This window comes from Lynx canadensis, chromosome B4, assembly GCF_007474595.2.
Source record: "Lynx canadensis isolate LIC74 chromosome B4, mLynCan4.pri.v2, whole genome shotgun sequence".
In the NCBI taxonomy this organism is placed as follows: domain Eukaryota; kingdom Metazoa; phylum Chordata; class Mammalia; order Carnivora; family Felidae; genus Lynx; species Lynx canadensis.
This window is the reverse complement of record NC_044309.1, coordinates 124,568,837-124,586,586: the sequence shown is the minus strand read 5'-3', so window position 1 is coordinate 124,586,586 and position 17,750 is coordinate 124,568,837. Positions and strand designations below refer to the sequence as shown.

Genomic DNA, 17,750 nt, shown 5'->3' with positions numbered 1-17,750 from the left:
ACACAGGAAGTATTCAAAAGTGGTAGTGCTGAGGTGGATGACTTTATTTCTCCTACGCCATTTATGACAGGATTTAGAAAGGCCCTGACAAGCCGGAAGGAAAGAAAGAATCAGGGGCCGTTAAAATTATCTGGTGAGGAAGATCACATTTGAACAGTTATCTTGTTCTCGAAAGATCCTTTTCTGAAGAACAGAGGCCTGGGATCTGAGGTTTCAGTGGGGAGCCTTCTTTCTCCAGAACAATTTCCAGGCCCGTAGCTGCTGTGGTTTTAGGGTTAGTAGGCTCCCAGCAGGCTGGTCTTTCAGGCATGACCTTGGCCCCGTCTGAGAGGGAGAGAGCTCACGGTGGCCTGGTAAAGTGTGACCAGAGCTGAGCGCTTGTGGTGACCTATGTTTGCTGCAAGTACACGAAAGCGTTCTCCTCCAGCCGGTGTGGCTCCGACTGGGAACATAGAACCAGGGTCGGCACAGTAAACAGACCACAACGTGGGCTCAGCTCAGAAACTCCTTTAGCAAACCTAACTGATGCCAGGTCAGTTACAACCTTGCATTTAGTTTTAGTACCTCTAGACCTGGATCATTTGCGGCTTAAATGAAGGGTGTTTATTTGCTAAGGAAGTGTACCTGAATTCTAGCCACGTGGAAGTGTTCAATGTGATCCTGTGCGGAGATCAGATAGCTGCCATAATAGTGGGTATAATTTTTTTTCAGCAAGATTTCTTTTTTTTTTTTTTTTTCAGCTTAATGTTCTTCATACAGAGCTGGCTAAACAGTTGGCAGACACAATGGTTCTACCTATTATACAGTTTCGAGAAAAGGATCTCACAGGTATGTTCCTGAGTTCATTCAGTGCCAGTTACCTTCAAAATATCAGTTCATTTCATGATACTTCTGACTGTACTAATTTCTTTAAATACGTGCATCATTGAGAAATGCCCTCCTTTTATTCAGCACTTCAGTTTAGCTAACTTTTATTGAATTCCCACTATGTTCTTAGCTCCCCTAAAGGAGGTTACGGGCTAATGAGAGAACAGACTTGGAAACAGTCATAACATCATGTGAGTAGGGCAGCAGGACAGAGAGGTACAAAGAATAAATATACACAGAAAGGTGTGATTACCCTTTTGATTTTTGGGTGCCAGAGAGGGCTTCCTGGAGAAGGTGATCTGTGTGCTGGGTTTTGAGAGATTACCAAAGAGACAGAGATGGCAAGGCTAATATTACTGGTTGGGAGCATTTGTAAAGGCATGCTGTTCCTGGGGAGCCATGAGTGCTTTGGAATGGAAAGAGGGTGGCTTAGGGAAGGAGGGCAGGGACCATGCTTTACCTGTGCTGGACTCTGTGAACAAGGCAGACCAGCTCCCTGTTCTGGAGCTCACATTTTAGTGGGTGGGTGTATCTGAGACAGGTTCAGAGAGCCTGGTTGCCCTTTTTGACTAGTTTTGGTTCTTCAACTAAAAACCTTAGAATAATTTTATATCTCTTGGAAATCAAGTTAGTCAAAATATGGATATAAAACAATAATCTTGAAAAAATATAGTCGGATGTTACAAAAAGGAATCCAAACTTTGTAGTCTTTTTGCTCTTTATATCCTTGAAAACAGTCATTGCTTCGAGATTAAAGAATTATATTTTCTAGAACACTAGTACAAAAGTCAGTGGCCAAAAAAGTCTAAACCTGAGTACTAAGAGATCTGTTCAGTATCGTACTTCGTCTTTAAAAATATAACACCTTAAAGTGTAAAATCTGTTTAGGCAGAAAAGATGCAGTATAGCTTAGAGACGATGTTCTTTTCGCCCCTCACTTGGAGATTCCCTGTGATCATGTCATATGAGGCTATAGGGGACAAGGGGAGGACTGGCATCAACTTTGCCCCAGGGCAGCTTGACAGCACTGAGACTTGACAGAAGAACAGTAAATGGCATGTCAGTTACCTTGTGTCAAGAGAAACCTTGCTTGAGAAAGACTTTTAGTGTTTTTGGTGTTGCTCATCTATAATTGCATGAAATTCCAAATCTAAATGTGGTTGCGTGCTGATCATCCAATACGAACTGAAAGCCTTATTGAGTGCCTTGTTTCATAAAGATTTCCTCTAAACACAATCAGTAGAAATGTGTGGAGATACCATTTAAGAACCAAACTCCAAGTCTTTTAGATAGAAAATAATCACCCTGGAGACCTGTGTTGTCAGATTTGTGTCTTTCAGCTTTGTGCCTGGGAAGTGAGCCCCCAGCTGGGGGTGCCCAGCAGCAGCAATGACCGGGGCCTTCCTTAATCCTGAATGGCTCAGGTGTGGATTAGTAGTATTTGCCTGGGATGGCGTTTGTTTTCTTTTGTTTTTTAAGACAATAAAACTATCTAGTGGTAGTAAACCGAGAAGCTATGAAAACAGAGTTATCTGTTTTAGAGAGTATCTTAGAGTATCTAAGTATCAAAGTAACCTTTTCTGATGACACCAACACGTAGGTTTGAAGTGTTTGGCCTGGGTCATACTTGAGTCAGCCTGAGAAACAGATTAGAATTCGGCCTCCTCTCTGCTTAGTGGTTTTTATCTTAGGTTTTTGTTTTTGTTTTTGTTAATGTTTATTTATTATTGAAAGTCAGAGTCAGAGCGTGAGCAGGGGAGTGGCAGAGGGAGAGGGAGACACAGAATCCAAAGCAGGCCCCCTCCTCTAAGCTGTCACCACAGAGCCCGACGCGGGGCTCGAACTCGTGAACCCTGAGATCATGACCTGAGCCGAAGTTGGCCGCCTAGCTGACTGAGTCACCCAGGCGCCCCATTTTTATCTTAGGTTTTAATGCCTTTTTCATTTACGCACCAATCTGAATGAAGAAATCACTAAAGATCTTAACGAAGTTATTTAACCCCGTAAGGGAAAACCCCAACACAGCTCCAGTAGGAAGTAAAAGGGGAGACAGAGAGAAAGGGAGATGAAACCCAACAAAGGCAGAAAGCATTCTGATTCCAGAAAGGGTAAGAATAACATGAAGAGAGATTTAAAAGCTGTGAGGGAATTTTGAGGCAAACTGAAAAGCGGCATAAAAGATGTGATGTGAAAACGATTTCCTTTGATGAAGCAAAACTGGATTGTTCTGGAGTTGTACAAAGTATTGCTTTCTTGTAGATGTCTCTGTGTTTTTAAGTTTGTAACCTTGGACAGCATCACCCTCATCTATCTCTTCGTGTTTTTGGTCTTGGACTTTGTTAGGCCTGTCTGTGCATGATGATGGCTGTGGCACCCACGTGGGGTAATAGTGATGTCTGTTGGCTTGTCACAGGTACCATATACTAGATTGCTCCAGAGTTTTTCGTTGAAACAAGTACCTCGTATTCCTTTATTAATGGTGGCCTTGCCAGACGTTACAGTGGCAGCAACAGGACATTTCTAGGTTCTGGGTACTGTCAGGATATTCTGAGGAAAGCTGTATTAAAACGCTCTTTTTAGGGGCTGGAGAATATGAGCTTAGGCGTATACTCCAGGTCTCATGAATAGTACCTGGCCACCACACATTCCAGCCCACGTCCCCACAGTGCCCCCTGCTTCACAGATCCCTGGATGCTGTCTTAAGACGAGTGGCCCTAGGAGCAGTCAGGGTCACCAGGTATGGGAGGCAGCCGAAGCCACCAGCTCCAGTCAGACCGGGATTCCGAGCCCACAGGGCGGTGCCTCGTGAGGGCGGAGGCCCTGAGGAGGTGCCCACAGAGCCTGCCTCCTACCGTGCATGTACTTCTATTTTCTTGGGGAAGAGCAGAGCTCTGGGTGGGTGCGTTTTATTTTTCTTTGCTCTAAGATGTTTTGTTTTGTTTTGTTTTTCTCATTCAGAAGTAAGCACTTTAAAGGATCTTTTTGGACTCGCCAGTAATGGTAGGTAGGCATCCTCTCTGTTCTTGGTGCGTGGGTTTAGTGTGGGTGTGGCATGCGTGTGGGCAGAGGTGCTGACCAAATGCTCTTGCCTTTCAACTTATCTGTGTGCTAAACTGCCTTTATTTTGGGGCGCTTGGGTGGCTCGGTCGGTTGAGGCGTCCGACTTCAGCTCAGGTCACGATCTCGTGGTCTGTGAATTCAAGGCCCGTGTCGGGCTCTGTGCTGACAGCTCGGAGCCTGGAGCCTGCTTCGGATTCTGTGTCTCCCTGTCTGACTGCCCCTCCCGTGCTCATGCTCTGTCTCTCCCTGTCTCTCAATAATAAATAAACATTAAAAAAAATTTTTTAAACGCCTTTGTTTTTAGAGCATGACCTCTCGATGGCAAAATATAGCAGGCTTCCAAAAAAAAAGGAGAATGAAAAGGTAAGAGTACCTACCTTACATTTTGTTTTTCACATCATTTGCTTAAGCTCCTTTTCTAGTTTCCTGTTGTGAATTTGTGGCAGTGAGAGCATCTTGACGAATCCTTTCTCTTCTTTCATATACATAAATTTTTAAATTATTTATTCTGAATCTTATAAGTAGACTTCTGCCTCCCTGTTCTAGCTTTTCAAACTGGTTTATTAAACACCAGCTTGAAACCTTTGTAAAATTTCAGTGATTTCCACATATGGTTCCTCATATGTATTCAGGTCACTTCAATTTCTTGCCCTGGGTGTTGACTCTGAATCTTTTTTTTTTTTTTTTTAATGTTTACTTTATCTTTGAGAAAGAGAGTGTGAGGCGAGGGAAGGGCAGGGAGAGAGGGGGATAGAGGAACCAAAGTAGGCTCTGTGCTGACAGCAGTGAGCTGATGTGGGGCTTGAACTCACAAACCGTGAAATCATGACCTGAGCTGAAGTCAGACGCTTAACCAACTGAACCACCCAGGTGCCCCCACTCTGATTCTTTAGCTCAAGTTTTTTGGTATTATAGATGATATGGAACTTTTTTTTTAACACATGTGACTTTTTACTTCCATTACATAATTTCCTTGAGCTAAATTATTTCCTTGGAATACAATCTTATGAGTGAACTAAAATGTTGGTGGCTTTCAGTGCATGCCGCCATATTGTTTTCCCAAAGAACCACAGCACTTTGTAGTCCTGCCAGCAGACAAGAGTTGGCTTCACCCCAGTGCAGCCTCGCAAGCACAAAGATGCTAGGACTTTGGTATTTTTAATTTAGAGTTTTAGAACGTGAGGCAGGGGTGAGCCTGGGTGGCTCAGTCAGCTAAGCATTCAGTTCTTGATTTCGGCTCAGGTCATGGTTTTAGGTTGTGAGATCGAGCCCCTCGTGGGGCTCCGTGCTGAGTGCAGAGCCTGCTTGGGATTCTCTTTCTCTCCCCGCCCCCTCAAAAAAAATTACATTAAAAAAATAAATAAAGCATAAGGTGGAACCTTATCTGGGTTTTACTGTATTTGTCACAGAAATGGGTTTTGTGAATAAAGGGACATTTTCGAAGCTTCGTGCTCTTCTAGAATTGCCATGTCCGTTAGACGAGCCGACATTTCCCTCCCACCTCTCCTCAGGTGAAGATCGATGTTGTGAAGGAGGTGGCGGCTGCACGGCGGAAACAGCACCTTTCTTCCCTTCAGTACTACTGTGCCCTCAACGCGCTGCAGTACAGAAAGCGCGTGGCCATGATGGAGCCCATGATAGGCTTCGCCCACGGACAGGTAGGCCGTTCCCTTCCCCTGAGGGCTAAGACCTGAGCCGGCTGGGGAGGGCAGCTTCGCGTTCCTGCTGAGGTAGTGTTTAGGAGAAACCAAAGAAACACGAATGCACCACCTCCCTGGAGCCTCCCGTAGGTTCAGCACATGGAAAGCTTCCAGGTGGGCTGGCTCATCGTTAGCGGGACTCGTTAGGCTGTACGCCCGGGGAAGTGATGGCCTTGATCCCAGGCCTCCCGTGGCGGGGGGGAGGCTGGCATGGCCCTTTGTCTCTGAGCCAAGTGAAAGCCAGGCACAGTCTGCTGTTCTGAGAAGCAGCTGACCGCTCAGGTCGGTGGAGGTGGGCCTCCGGCTCGAGACCCCGCACATCCCTCTGCTGCTGTGTGTGGTGGGGGGGGTCACGCTCGCTTGGGCCGTTCTCATTGCTGAGGTTATTGCCGGCACCCTTGGCATCTGGGTCGTGGTGAAATGTCGCCACTGCTTGCTGAGGTCTCTGTTGAGGGTATATTGACTTCTCTCCGCCCAGTTAGTGGTCCACTGAACCTTTGCGTGCCGGGAGTCTAAGGTGGCGGGAGGGGCGGGGTTCTAGCCTGGTGGGGACGGGAGTGGGTATGTGTGTGAGGCCAGGGGCACCGCCCCTCTCCCTCCCTGCCCTGCTTCGGCCCCACTTACGTGGGCTCCAGCACCTCCCTCCGGCATGTGGGAAACACACCCGCGAATCTTCTTTCCGCTGACAGTCTAGGAACGGAAGGGGATGTCGGGAAGCAGAATGTCGGGAAAAAAAAAGTCGGCAACTTTTTATAACTCCACACGTGTGTTGGGGCGCCTGGGTGGCTCAGTCAGTTAAGCGTCCGACTTCGCCTCAGGACATGATGTCGCGGTTTGTGAGTTTGAGCCCCGCATCAGGCTCTGTGCTGTCAGCTCAGAGCCTGGAGCCTGCTTCGGATTCTGTCTCCTCCTCTTTCTGCCCCTCCCCGACTTGTGCTCTGTCTCTGTCTCTCAAAAATAAATAAATGTAAAAAAAAAAGATTTTAAATTCCTCACACGTGAGCATTTTTTGTTTTTTAATACATTTAAAAAATGGATCTGTTTTTAAAAACACAGTATCAGTAGTATTCAGGGGAGAGGAGAACAAGAGAGGATCTTTAAGCATTCAGGCTCAATTATCTGTCTTTTATTAAAAAAAACTTTTTTTTAACGTTTTATTTTTTTAAGAGGCAGGGCCAGAGCGCGAGCAGGGGAGGGGCAGAGAGAGAGGGGGAGACACAGAATCTGAAGCAGGCTCCAGGCTCTGAGCTCTCAGCACAGAGTCCGACGCGGGGCTCAAACCCATGAAAGTGAGACCGTGACCTGAGCCCAAGTCAGACGCTCAACCGACTGAGCCACCCAGGCGCCCCTCAAGTATCTGTCTTCTTAATGTGGTTGTTACGTTGTTGAATGGCGAGGTAACTAAAGTCAGCTTCTGCCTTTGGAGGTGGTGCTTAAATAGAGCACTCTAACCTTTCCGTGACATCTGGGTGAAGCTGGGTTGAACCAAAGACCAGCCCTGTCCATTCGTGGGCTGTGGGCTCCAGCCCTCAGCAGACCCTCTGCAGCCGTCCAGCTTCCTCATGATGTGTTGTCGTCCGTTCTCCTGTGCCCTCCTCTCTCCTTCAAGTTTTACACCTCTGCCCTAGAGGACGTCCCGGCTTTGTGAGGGAACATCGGTACTGCCTTTGCTCTAATTAACGCCTCCTGTCACGTCTGTCCTTCCTGGATTGACGGTCCTTGCCTGTGGACTTAGCGGCCCAGGGTCAGACAGGGTCCTGGCCCGAGAGCCTCAGACAGCTGAATGGCTGCGGGCCTGATCAGTTAGTGTTTACAGGGCCTGGTCGGTTAGGGGAGGGGCCTCGCAAGGCCTGAAGGGTGGACTTGTTCCCGGCTGGGTTCCCGTGTGTCACCTTGAGGACCACGCCGCTTTTCCCGGCCCGCGCTAAGCGAATGCTGCTGCAGGGCCGAGGGGGCCTGGCTGTGGAGCAGAGCACACGTCACTGGGTGGCCACAGCAGCAGTTTTGAGGATTGAGGATGGCACGGTTTCGTTTTTCACGTGGAAAGTATCCAGATTTCGGGACAGAAGACCGGACAGCCCCTCCCCTTGCAGACCTCAAATCTTGCTGCAGACTTGGCTGTCTCGCATAGACCAGTTGTCGTCTAACCCCGTGAACCTTTTGGGCAATTCCAAGGCATTCCTTCTGCCTCATCGGCCCCTTTAAAGCCACGTATGTCTACGCAGCATCTACCTCCGTTAGCTGCCGGTCATGTGGCCGCTTGTACTTCCTGTCGTTCACACAGGCACACCAGGTCTTTGGATGACGTTGGGCTGAATCCAGCTTCTCAGCACCACCCCTGTCAGTGCAAGTGGTTTGGCTTTACTTCTGTCTTCCCTGGCCCTTGTTCAGTAGGTTTGCACTGAAATCATGATTAGTCGTCATGCCTGGAAACAAACTGAGGTTTTGTAAGCTGCATCCAAGTTTATGAGAACACCAAATGAACTCTAGTATTTACAGGGTAGGTGCTAGGAAAGGTGACTGTAGACGCCAGTATCTTCTCCTTCCTTTTCATTCATTCATTTAATCAGATCGTTTTAGGGGCTGCCTGAGTCCCTGCCCTAGGAGCTTACAGAGTATCAGGGGAGCTAAGACATGGAATTAATTCCAAGAGTTCAGAGAGGGGAAGGAGAGGAAAGCCACTGTGCTGCTGTGTCCTTAGAAATGTGGAAAGCTCATTTAACAGACTGATGTTTCCGAGATCCAGAATGGCATTTACCGTGTTGATCTCTGTATGATTAAAAGATCATGGGCCAGAGCAGCTTCCTGCGTTATCACCTTGCGTCAGGATAATGGCGATCATCCTCTGTTTTTGTACTGTGAAAACTAAGGACGTGGGGTCGCGTACCTCCCCAGGGTGTAAACATGTCAGAACTGTCCCGACAGTGCCTGCCAGCCTCACTGGGATGTGAGGTCGAGTTCTCTGCCCACCTTCCAGGGCAGAGGCAGCTTCCAGATCAGACACATGAGCTGGGACAAAGTGTGAGAAAATACCCTCATGCAAACTGCATGTCTTTTTTTTCATGACGTGGCTTTGCAACTGTTACCTCTCTCTGACCAGGCATGTAAAATGGAGTTCATACCCAGTATTGAGAGTTTTTTAAAGCCCTGGCCATAGAAAGAAGTGGAAACTAGCTCTGGGGCAGGATGGTTACACGTGTCAGCAGTGCACTGGACGGTCCCGTCTTCCCCCTACCCCTGCCCTTCAAGGTTTGACAGGCAACCCGGACTTTCTGGGCAGTGAATACCTGGGACTCACGGAAAGTAGGCATTCCTTCTTTTGGTTCCCCGAAAGCCAGCACTTGTAGTTTTATTTTCAAAGGAGACTGAGGTCTCCTGGGGCCACTCTCCCCTGGGCTGAGAGAGCGTCCATCCAGCACATGGGGAGCAGGAAGGGACCCTGCTTGTGTCAAGCGCCTGTTCGGGGCCAGAGCTCGGCTGCATCTTTTGGGTTGACCTCAAGGCTGGAAGGGCCTTTTTAAAATTTATTTTATTTTTTAACGTTTATTTATTTTTGAGAGACAGAGTGTGAACAGGGGAGGGGCAGAGACAGAGGAAGACACAGAATCTGATGCAGGCTCCAGGCTCCGAGCTGGCAGCACAGAGCCCGATGTGAGGCTTGAACTCACAAACCTCGAGATCATGACCTGAGCCGAAGTCGGACGCTTAACCGACTGAGCCATCCAGGCGCCCCGAGGCTGGAAGGGCCTTTTAAGGGTCGTCAGTCCAGTTTCCCCTTCTCGGTGTCTCAGCCCGATTATCTGTCAGCTTGCGTTCTGAGCTGCACATGGCTCGGTGAACGGGGTCAGCTGGTGGCCCTGAGGTGCGCTCCTCTTCCCGGAGAACCTCCTGCCGTGCCGCGTCAAGTGCTCGTCGGCCTCTTGCTGGTGCTGTGCACATCATTTGTCACACACCAGCGTAGGTCCTGGAGACGCAGAGGTGGAGACCTACCTCTTGCCCCCAAGAAACTCTCTGTCTAGAATTCACAGAGGAAAGCAGCCAATGGCGAGAGCATCAAGACTACTTGTCAGTAGCAACTGCTGATGCACCCACGTGTGGTCTGTGCCAAGCAGCGACTTACATTGTCCCCGATGTTGACAGTCTCTCGGCGAGAGAGCCGGGTCCCACCGCCCCCATTCTGCAGCGCACTTGGGGCTTCGGGAGGAACCCTGCTGGCCCGCTGAGCTCAGCGGAGGCGCATGAGGCACCACGGGCACGCGGGGGTGTGGAGGGGGGCAGGGTCGCCGCCCCCGGTGCTGCCAGTCCCGCACCGAGTGAGCTCATCCGTCTCCTTTCCTAGAGGACTTTCACGGCGTCACACTTCTGTCTTTCAGATTAACTTTTTCAAGAAGGGAGCAGAGATGTTTTCCCAAAGCATGGACAGCTTTTTATCCTCCGTAGCAGACATGGTTCAAAGGTAAGGCTGCACTCCACTTTGGGTCTTGTGGGCCTTTGCCTCTCCTGCTGAACACGTCCCTCCGGGGGGTCCCCTCTCCCGGGGGGTCCCATGGAGCCCCACCACGCTGGGATCCCTGGGCAGCGGGCCCCCTTCTTAGCCGCCGGTATTTGGGTTGTGGTTGAAAAGTAATGCGTTTTGCAGTTCCCACCATGGGGAGCCCAGAGGCGTGCCCACCCGTGAACAGACTCTGTATATGAATAAAAGATGAAGTGTCTGCGGGGAGACTTTTCCCGTTAGGTCCTGGTGCGCGTGCTGAGGGCCTCTTGTCTGTTGGCCCAGCCTTCGCATGTTAAAGCCGTCAGTCCGGTGTAGACTCGCTGTGGTCTTGGAAGCACGCTTTGCTTCCCCTTTGGAGCCGAGAGGTATGTGGCCAGCAGTGCTGCGGCTCTTCTGGAGACTAACCGTCCCGTCAGTTCGTGATCAATAAACGAGGCTTTAAGCCTCTTTTGAATCAATTTAACAAATTGCATTTCGGCCTCATGAATGTTTATATTTTAAGAAGACAGCGTCCTCTCTTCAGACCGTCTTGCCCACGTTTAGTTGATGCCGTGGCTGCTCCGAATCCCTTCACTTCCCGCTGCCGGTGTCCGTGAGCCCCAGGGAGCCTCGTCTCATGAACACTGCAGATGTGACTTCTGGAGGATGGCACAGAGAGAGAGTAGTTGATCAGCAGGTACACAGAATGGAAGTAGGAGTGCAGAATTTATCTTGTTTGGAAAAGTGGAGCAAGGGCGCTCAGTTTCTTGAGGGTGTTGCTTTTCAAACACCTCGCGGCCAAGCAGTGGACCCGTTCAGGCAGAAGTGTACCTCAAGTGCTGACAGTAGAGAATGAAGCCGAAAGGCCAGAGCTGAGCTCCGTGCGGCATGCGGGAGGGTCGCGGTTTGAAGTCGTCTGCGCCTGCCTGGAAGTCACCGGCTGCTCGTCCCCGGCCGCCGGCGGTGTGGGCCGCGTTCGTGATGAGGCTAGAAGGCACTTTGAAATCCCATTTCCGTTTCCTGCCTAATTTGACTGTGAGCCGCTGGGAGCGTTAGGAGAGGGGAAAGGAAGGTGCCTGCTGTCACTTCATCCCTCCCTCCACCCCTACCCCTGCCCTCTCCCGACTGCCTCTCTCTTAGCCTCCGTTAGCTCCCGGAATTCCCTGGCTTTCTGGTCCTGAGAGAACCGTCTGGGCTTCAAAGTTGGTTCACGCACTAGATTTTTTTATTGATGGATAGTGGGACGTTTGCGCTTGAGACGTGGTGACGTACTTCTCTGCAAACCTCAGAGCCTCTGTGTCCTCCGTCATCAGCATCTGTGTGAGCTGGCACAGGCCGTCCAGAGTGCACCTCAGCCGCTCGGGCATTTCCATGTGACCTGCATCAAAGCCCCGGCTCCACGGCCTTCGGGGCTGTGGCTCATCCCTCCCTCTGCTGCCTGATGAGGCCTAGTTCATTACAAGGGCAGCAGCTGCAGACAGCATTCCCAGCCGAAGCTGGAAGCGCTTGAACCTCCTGGTTCGAACGGCTAAAGCACTCAGATCCAGGTTCTAATTTTCTTACCACTTGGCTTTTCCGTTGGCAAGTAGATAAACACGGCCACGCCTCTCAGGCCACGAGGTGACGGCTGCACTGCTGGCCCAGAGGGGCCGAGGACAGTGTGCTGGCTCCGGATGCTGCCCTCCTCTCCCTGGGAGGTGAGTGCCCGAGCTCTGCTGTGTGAGCTGTGCGGGGAGTCTAAACCTAGCCTAAACCAGACATGGTGGCTTTTCGAATCACCCAGAGGGCCAGGAGCTTTTCTTTTCTTTTTTTAAAGTTTATTCATTTATTGAGAGAGAATGCACACAAGAGTGGGGGAGGGCCAGAGAGAGAGCGAGAATCCCAAGCAGGCTCTGCACAGTCAGCAGCACAGAGCCTGACTCGGGGCTCGAACTCATGAACTGTGAGATCATGACCTGAGCCAAAATCAAGAGTCAGATGCTTAACTGACTGAGACACCTGGGCACCCCAGGTGCTTTTCTTTTTAGTTCTAAGCCCGCAGGGATACACTTCTGCTTTTTTTCTTGGTTCCTACTGATCGATCGATCGATCAATATGATGGTCAGTTAAATAAACTTCTTGTTCTTTAGTCTTGGAAGAAAGCCTATTGGAAAGTACTTTTCTACCCTGTCCTGGAGTGCTGGGAGCCCTTCGCGAGGTGACTGAAGTGGAGTCTGTGTGGGTCCGAGAGCGGAGGGAGGGGCAGTTACTAACTGCTCCCTGAAGCTGTGTGCCAGGTGTCCTGCTGGTGCACAGGAGTATTTTTCTGGGGGAGGCGATCCTTACCTTCCACTGGGTCCTCAAGGAGCCTTGCCACCCCTAAAAGCTTAAGAACCTAAGTGGTTTTGTGTATTTTGGCTCTCGCCTTCCACTTCCTGAGCTGCTTAACTTTCTTCCCCATTTCACTCGCCCCGTCTTGGCAGTGATAAGCAGGTAAGCCAATGAGGCTTGTTCTCCAGCTCGCCCGTCTTCAGGCTGCCAGTGGTGGAGTCCAGCCACTCTATTCAAATGTCAGAAGAGCCAAAATTAACTTAGATCGCCTGCCTGCCTGCCTGTGTTGAGCTGCATTAAGGCGTAGGCAACATGCACTGTGAGTCTCCAAGAGGAGAGTGTGGACCAAGCCCAAACTTAACCCTTTGAGAGAAACTCCTAAGGAACTCACTTTGGGAAACAGTGGCCCAGCTGGCCCCCAAAGTTCCTTCTGATTTTAACATTTGTAATTCAGTCCTTCTTTAACACAGTGGAAAAGTGGAACAACGCGTCTGTGGTTTGCTTTCTCGCGTGGATGGGCCGGGCCGTGTTGGGCAGCTTGTGTTTGGCACTTTATATCCGAGATTGTCAGCGCTGGGTGGGGAGCTGTGGAGGCATCGCTTTGTGGGAAGTAAGGGCAGCTGCCTCTTCGAAGCTAAAGCTTCCAGGTTGTCCACAGCTCGGCACACAAGTGCACACGAGCCAGAGCTCAGACCTTGGCCCTCTTCCCCTGTGCCGTGTAGCACGGGCAGCCCTGGGCCCGGCCCCGCAGTCTCGGGCAGCTGTATGGCTTCTAGAAGAGGAAAAGCATTGCCTTTGTCTTTGTCCATGTGCCCTCGTCCTACCTCCTGGTTGTTTTCCATCCTCCAATGGCCACTTCCAGAACTAGGGGGAGCAGAGGGGCAGGAATGACTGCTGTTTCCTTCCTTTCCAGCACTTTCGCAGGTGGTCTGCACCTGAAGCCCTGAGAATGGGCTTATTAAAGCTTTTCTCCTAAAATCTGCATCCACAGGTCTGAGCCCGGATACCACTTTGTCAGCAGAGAGATTGTTTCGCTGGGTTGGGGCGCTGGCCAGTGGCCAACCTGTTCTGTTTTCAAACAGCAGTCCTGTAAACATTTTTAGCAACGTGGAAATCGATCTCCAGCGTCTGGGGTCTGAGCTCCCTTCGTGGGGCAGGAAGCCGCGGGGACAGCTCCGCCATCTGTGGCTCGGCAGCACTCGGTTGGCCATGAGGAGCCGCTGACCTGACGCCTTCTGTCTTAAGCATTCAGGTGGAACTAGAAGCCGAAGCGGAAAAGATGCGGGTGTCGCAGCAAGAACTGCTTTCTGTCGAGGAGTCTGTTTACGCCCCAGACTTTGATGTGGCTGCACCACAGATCAACAGGAACCTCATCCAGAAGGCTGGTTACCTGAATCTTAGAAAGTGAGAATGCCGTTGCTGGCCTCTTTTTCCAAAATCGGTTTTCCCTCAGAGGGGAAGGGAGGGCTGGGGCAGGGGAGGGTGGGGAAGGACTCCTGCACAGTGCCCCCCCACCTGCCACGCAGGAAGCCTCTGAGGCTCAGGGCCCAAAGAGCCGAGAGAGGGGCTTGAAACAGCCTTGTAAGAGGCCTGTTTGTGGACTCTGAGGGGCGGGTCACCCCGTCCCTGGTGACCATGGCCATGTGCAGATAGCCTGCTCTTAACCGTCATCAGCCTGGACCGTTGAGAGCTCCTATCCCACCCCGCCCTTAGCCCAGGCCGCTGACGTGTGAGAGCAGTGTGCTCGGGGCCCGCAGCTGAGACTGGCGTCGGGGCCCATAGGCCTTCCGGGTCATCCGGGTCCATGTAGGCTGAATCACACCATGTCACTTGGGGCCATTTGAGTTAAAGAGAGGATGATCGGGCTTCCTTGTGTCCAAGAGCACACGGAGGCTGTCCGGTGTGGTGAACACTCTGGCTTTGGTTCAGTCAGACCCCATGGCCGGGTCTCAGTCGTGTCACCCGTGAAACAGCTGGCAATGAGTCCCACTAAATGAAGTCGTTCCAAGGATTGAATGAGGTCATTCCTAGCAGGGAACAGGCACTCACACGTTAGCTAGTTCCAGTTTTGTGAAATAATTGCAACCATGGAGGCAGGAAACCTAGTGCCTTGCACATAGTTGCAACTCGAGAAACATTGAATCAGGTGAGTGCACCTGATACCTCGCAGATAGAAGGGCTACAGAGAGGAATTGCCGGCTGTTTTCTTACCAACGGGGAGCTCCTCAGGGCTCTCCCCACTTGTTGAGATCCCAAGTTAAGTATCTCCTTTATACGGATGGAAAATCCTACAAGATTCTGGTGTTACTTGCCAGTTACTGGATATTCCTCTTGCAAGCAGCCCACAGAACCAGAGTAACATCCAGTTGGAGCAAAACTCAGCCTAGTTAATGTCCCCGGAATTCTGGGTGCTGTGAGCCAGGGTGACCCTGGTGACTCTCACTAGATTTAGATAGTTCGGTCTGTGTCCTAGTGGACCGTCTCGGTTCACAGCTCCCGTTTCCAGGTCTCGGGGAGAAGCCAGCGTCTGGCTGCTGTAGGGTGGGCACGTGCCGGAGCGAGCCCTGGGTAGGCATCCCCCGAGTGGGCAGAGCCCGTGACTTCCAGGTCACTCCAGCTGCAGTTTGCCTCTTCTGCTGCTCTGCATTTGCAGTTTTGCTTTAATGTGGAGAAGCATTTTTTCTAAAATGCCACCAACACTGGTAAAGAGGCAGCAAGACCTTGAGGTTCTGCGCGGGCTTCCGAGCACTGACGGGCTCTCTAAAGTCACGATTCTTGCAGTAAAACAGGGTTGGTCACCACCACCTGGGAGCGGCTTTACTTCTTCACGCAAGGCGGGAACCTCATGTGTCAACCCCGGGGAGCTGTTGCCGGGGGCCTGATCCAGGACCTGGACAACTGCTCGGTGATGGCAGTGGATTGTGAAGACCGACGATACTGCTTCCAGATCACCACTCCCAATGGAAAATCGTACGCCACACGGGTCTTATTTGGGAGGAGAGCAAGGGTAGTGACCCCACCCCTGCCCGGGGCCTCCTGGCGCGTCCCTCCATGCCAGCCCTCCATGGGAGAGGCCCTCTCCATGGGAGAGGCCCCCTCCGGGGATCGTTGGTCTTTGGGGAGGTTGTTTTATGCTCTCTTTAAGCAAGCACACAGCACCCCTGTGGGATCCAGTCTGCCTCGTGTGAGGAGTCCCAGTGCGGCTTTGTCCGCGGCCCTGGAGGAGACCGGGCCTCTGTGTCTCTGTGTGGGAGGCAGCCATTGGAGAGTCGTTTGTCAGCAAAGATCTGTAGAGAAGGCCGTGGCCACCCCTGCCTGTTCCCAGACCAGCTCTGTGTACTGTGCTGGGGCGGAGGGCGGGCAGACCTGCCTGGGGAGCCTGCTGTTCCGGCTGAAACTGGAGACAAACTGGGCGGTGTGCTCAGCCACAGCACTCCCTGCTGTGAGCGTGCTGTCCCCACAGACCCCCGTGTGCCTCAGGGGCCCAGAAGAGGTCACTTGGAGTCATTCACAGATCCCACTGCAATGGGGTCCCCTCTGGAGCAGGAGCTTCAAACTGAGCCCCCAGGAGTGGGGCCGGCCATCCTTCCATGGGAGCCGGCTCTGCTCGCGTTTGCTTCCGGGTGGGGTTCTGAGCTGAGATTCTGTCTGGACGGTAGCGTGTTCTGGCAAGCTGGCACAGTGCTGACCGGCTCCCCTCCCAGGTTCTCAGAGCAACTTCAGACCTCACCCTTCCTCCTGGGCGGCAGGAGAGGCCTGGGATCCCAGTCGTGGTGCCGGGCAGTTAACTCCTTGGTTTTCTCACATGTAAAGTAGGGCTGAGGTCCATGCTCCCACCTCCCATAGCTGTGGGGTCCCTGGGAAGGGTTAAGCCCTCACCAAAGGCAGGGCAGTGTTATTTTTGTCCTATTCCCCTCGGTGGGAAAGCGGAGTGTCTGGCTTCTCTGGGCGTGGCTGGGAGGAGGGGATGCCCTGGTCATCTAAGGGGCCAACAAGAAGTCTGTGCTTGTGGACCCACAGACTTGAGCTAGTAGACCTGAGCCCAGCTGCTCACTTTATCGATGAGAAAGCACAGGCCCAGGGGAAGGAAGTGTCCGTCCAGGATCACACAGTGGATGAGCAGCAAGCCAGAGCCCCATTTTTTCTTTCCGGTCATGCTGCCTTTTGTGGTCCTTCTCTCTGGGACCCAGCTGACTTCAGTGAATGTGGAGTAAGCTTCAGTCTCCGAGATCTGGGGAGCACTGACTTGAATGCACTTTATTTCAGGGGAATAATCCTCCAGGCAGAAAGCAGAAAGGAAAACGAAGAGGTAAAGCTTTTGTTCCTTCATTTTTGTCCTGGTCTAGCCGGTGACTGGGATCCAGCAGGTTTCTAACGCCCTCTCTCCACAGTGGATCTGCGCCATAAACAACATCTCCAGACAGATCTACCTGACTGACAACCCAGAGGTAACTCGCACGGCCTTACCTGCGTCCCCGCCCCTCGCTCGGTCCGAAGGGTCAGCGCCCCTGCCGGACTGAGCGTGTCCTCCTGTGCACTTGTAGGCAGTCGCCATCAAGTTGAATCAGACGGCTCTCCAAGCAGTGACCCCCATTACGAGTTTTGGGAAAAAACCAGAAAGCTCGTGCCCCAGGTAACTAAAGGACCGTGGAAAAGTGGCTTTTCTGTATTGAGGTGTTGGGAATCGGCAGGAGTCCTTCTGTCCTCACCCGGCACGGAGGGATGGTGTCGGGTCTGTTCTACAGAAGCAGTAAGGACTGCCGGGGGAGGGGAGGGGCAGAGCCAGGAGCCACTGGCTGCGTGAGTCCAGCGCGTCTTCCTGCTGGAGCACTTGGCCGGCCGCAGTCCCAGCACGTAGGACTTGCACGGAGGGGCTGCTGCCCAGGGAGTCGCACATTTCCTGTCCACATCAACAGAGTTCCGGAACCAAAACGAGAACTTTTTTAAGGTCCGGAACAGTGGTCTGTGTTACTGCCCAGGCCTTACCCGCATGCGTACTGATACTTTCACGTGTGTGTTAATCTTGCTTTTTCACGTGTATTTTTCATATTTTTATACTTCTCGTAATTGTTCCTTACGATAACTACACACTGTCTTCCTTGATTTATTAGCAGTTGAATGTTTAGGTAGTCTCTCTTTCCTGAGTTTGCTATTATCGTTTACGGTGAATATTTTCCTGCCTCTGCCTTCATTCTTGTTTTGAATATGGCTTTGGGGTTTATTCTCAGAATCCCACCTTCTTTCTTAATGGGAGGCTCCATTTGGTTAAATAGTAAGAAGGTTGTAATCATAGAGGGCTGCTAATGAAAGCACAACATCCGAGGTAAATGACAATTAGG

General features: G+C 51.4%; 1 protein-coding gene across 1 annotated transcript in view; it reads left to right on the top strand.

Annotated features, from left to right (window-relative positions):
• The window catches only part of APPL2 (adaptor protein, phosphotyrosine interacting with PH domain and leucine zipper 2), a 54,149-nt gene that overhangs the window by 22,437 nt on the left and 13,962 nt on the right, over nucleotides 1-17,750 (top strand). The window contains exons 5-14 of the mRNA XM_030320430.2: nucleotides 741-828; nucleotides 3,826-3,867; nucleotides 4,232-4,290; nucleotides 5,439-5,585; nucleotides 10,001-10,083; nucleotides 13,657-13,815; nucleotides 15,193-15,381; nucleotides 16,678-16,720; nucleotides 16,803-16,859; nucleotides 16,956-17,044. Coding sequence (XP_030176290.1) covers nucleotides 741-828; nucleotides 3,826-3,867; nucleotides 4,232-4,290; nucleotides 5,439-5,585; nucleotides 10,001-10,083; nucleotides 13,657-13,815; nucleotides 15,193-15,381; nucleotides 16,678-16,720; nucleotides 16,803-16,859; nucleotides 16,956-17,044 — 956 coding nt within the window. The remainder of the gene's footprint in view (nucleotides 1-740; nucleotides 829-3,825; nucleotides 3,868-4,231; nucleotides 4,291-5,438; nucleotides 5,586-10,000; nucleotides 10,084-13,656; nucleotides 13,816-15,192; nucleotides 15,382-16,677; nucleotides 16,721-16,802; nucleotides 16,860-16,955; nucleotides 17,045-17,750) is intronic.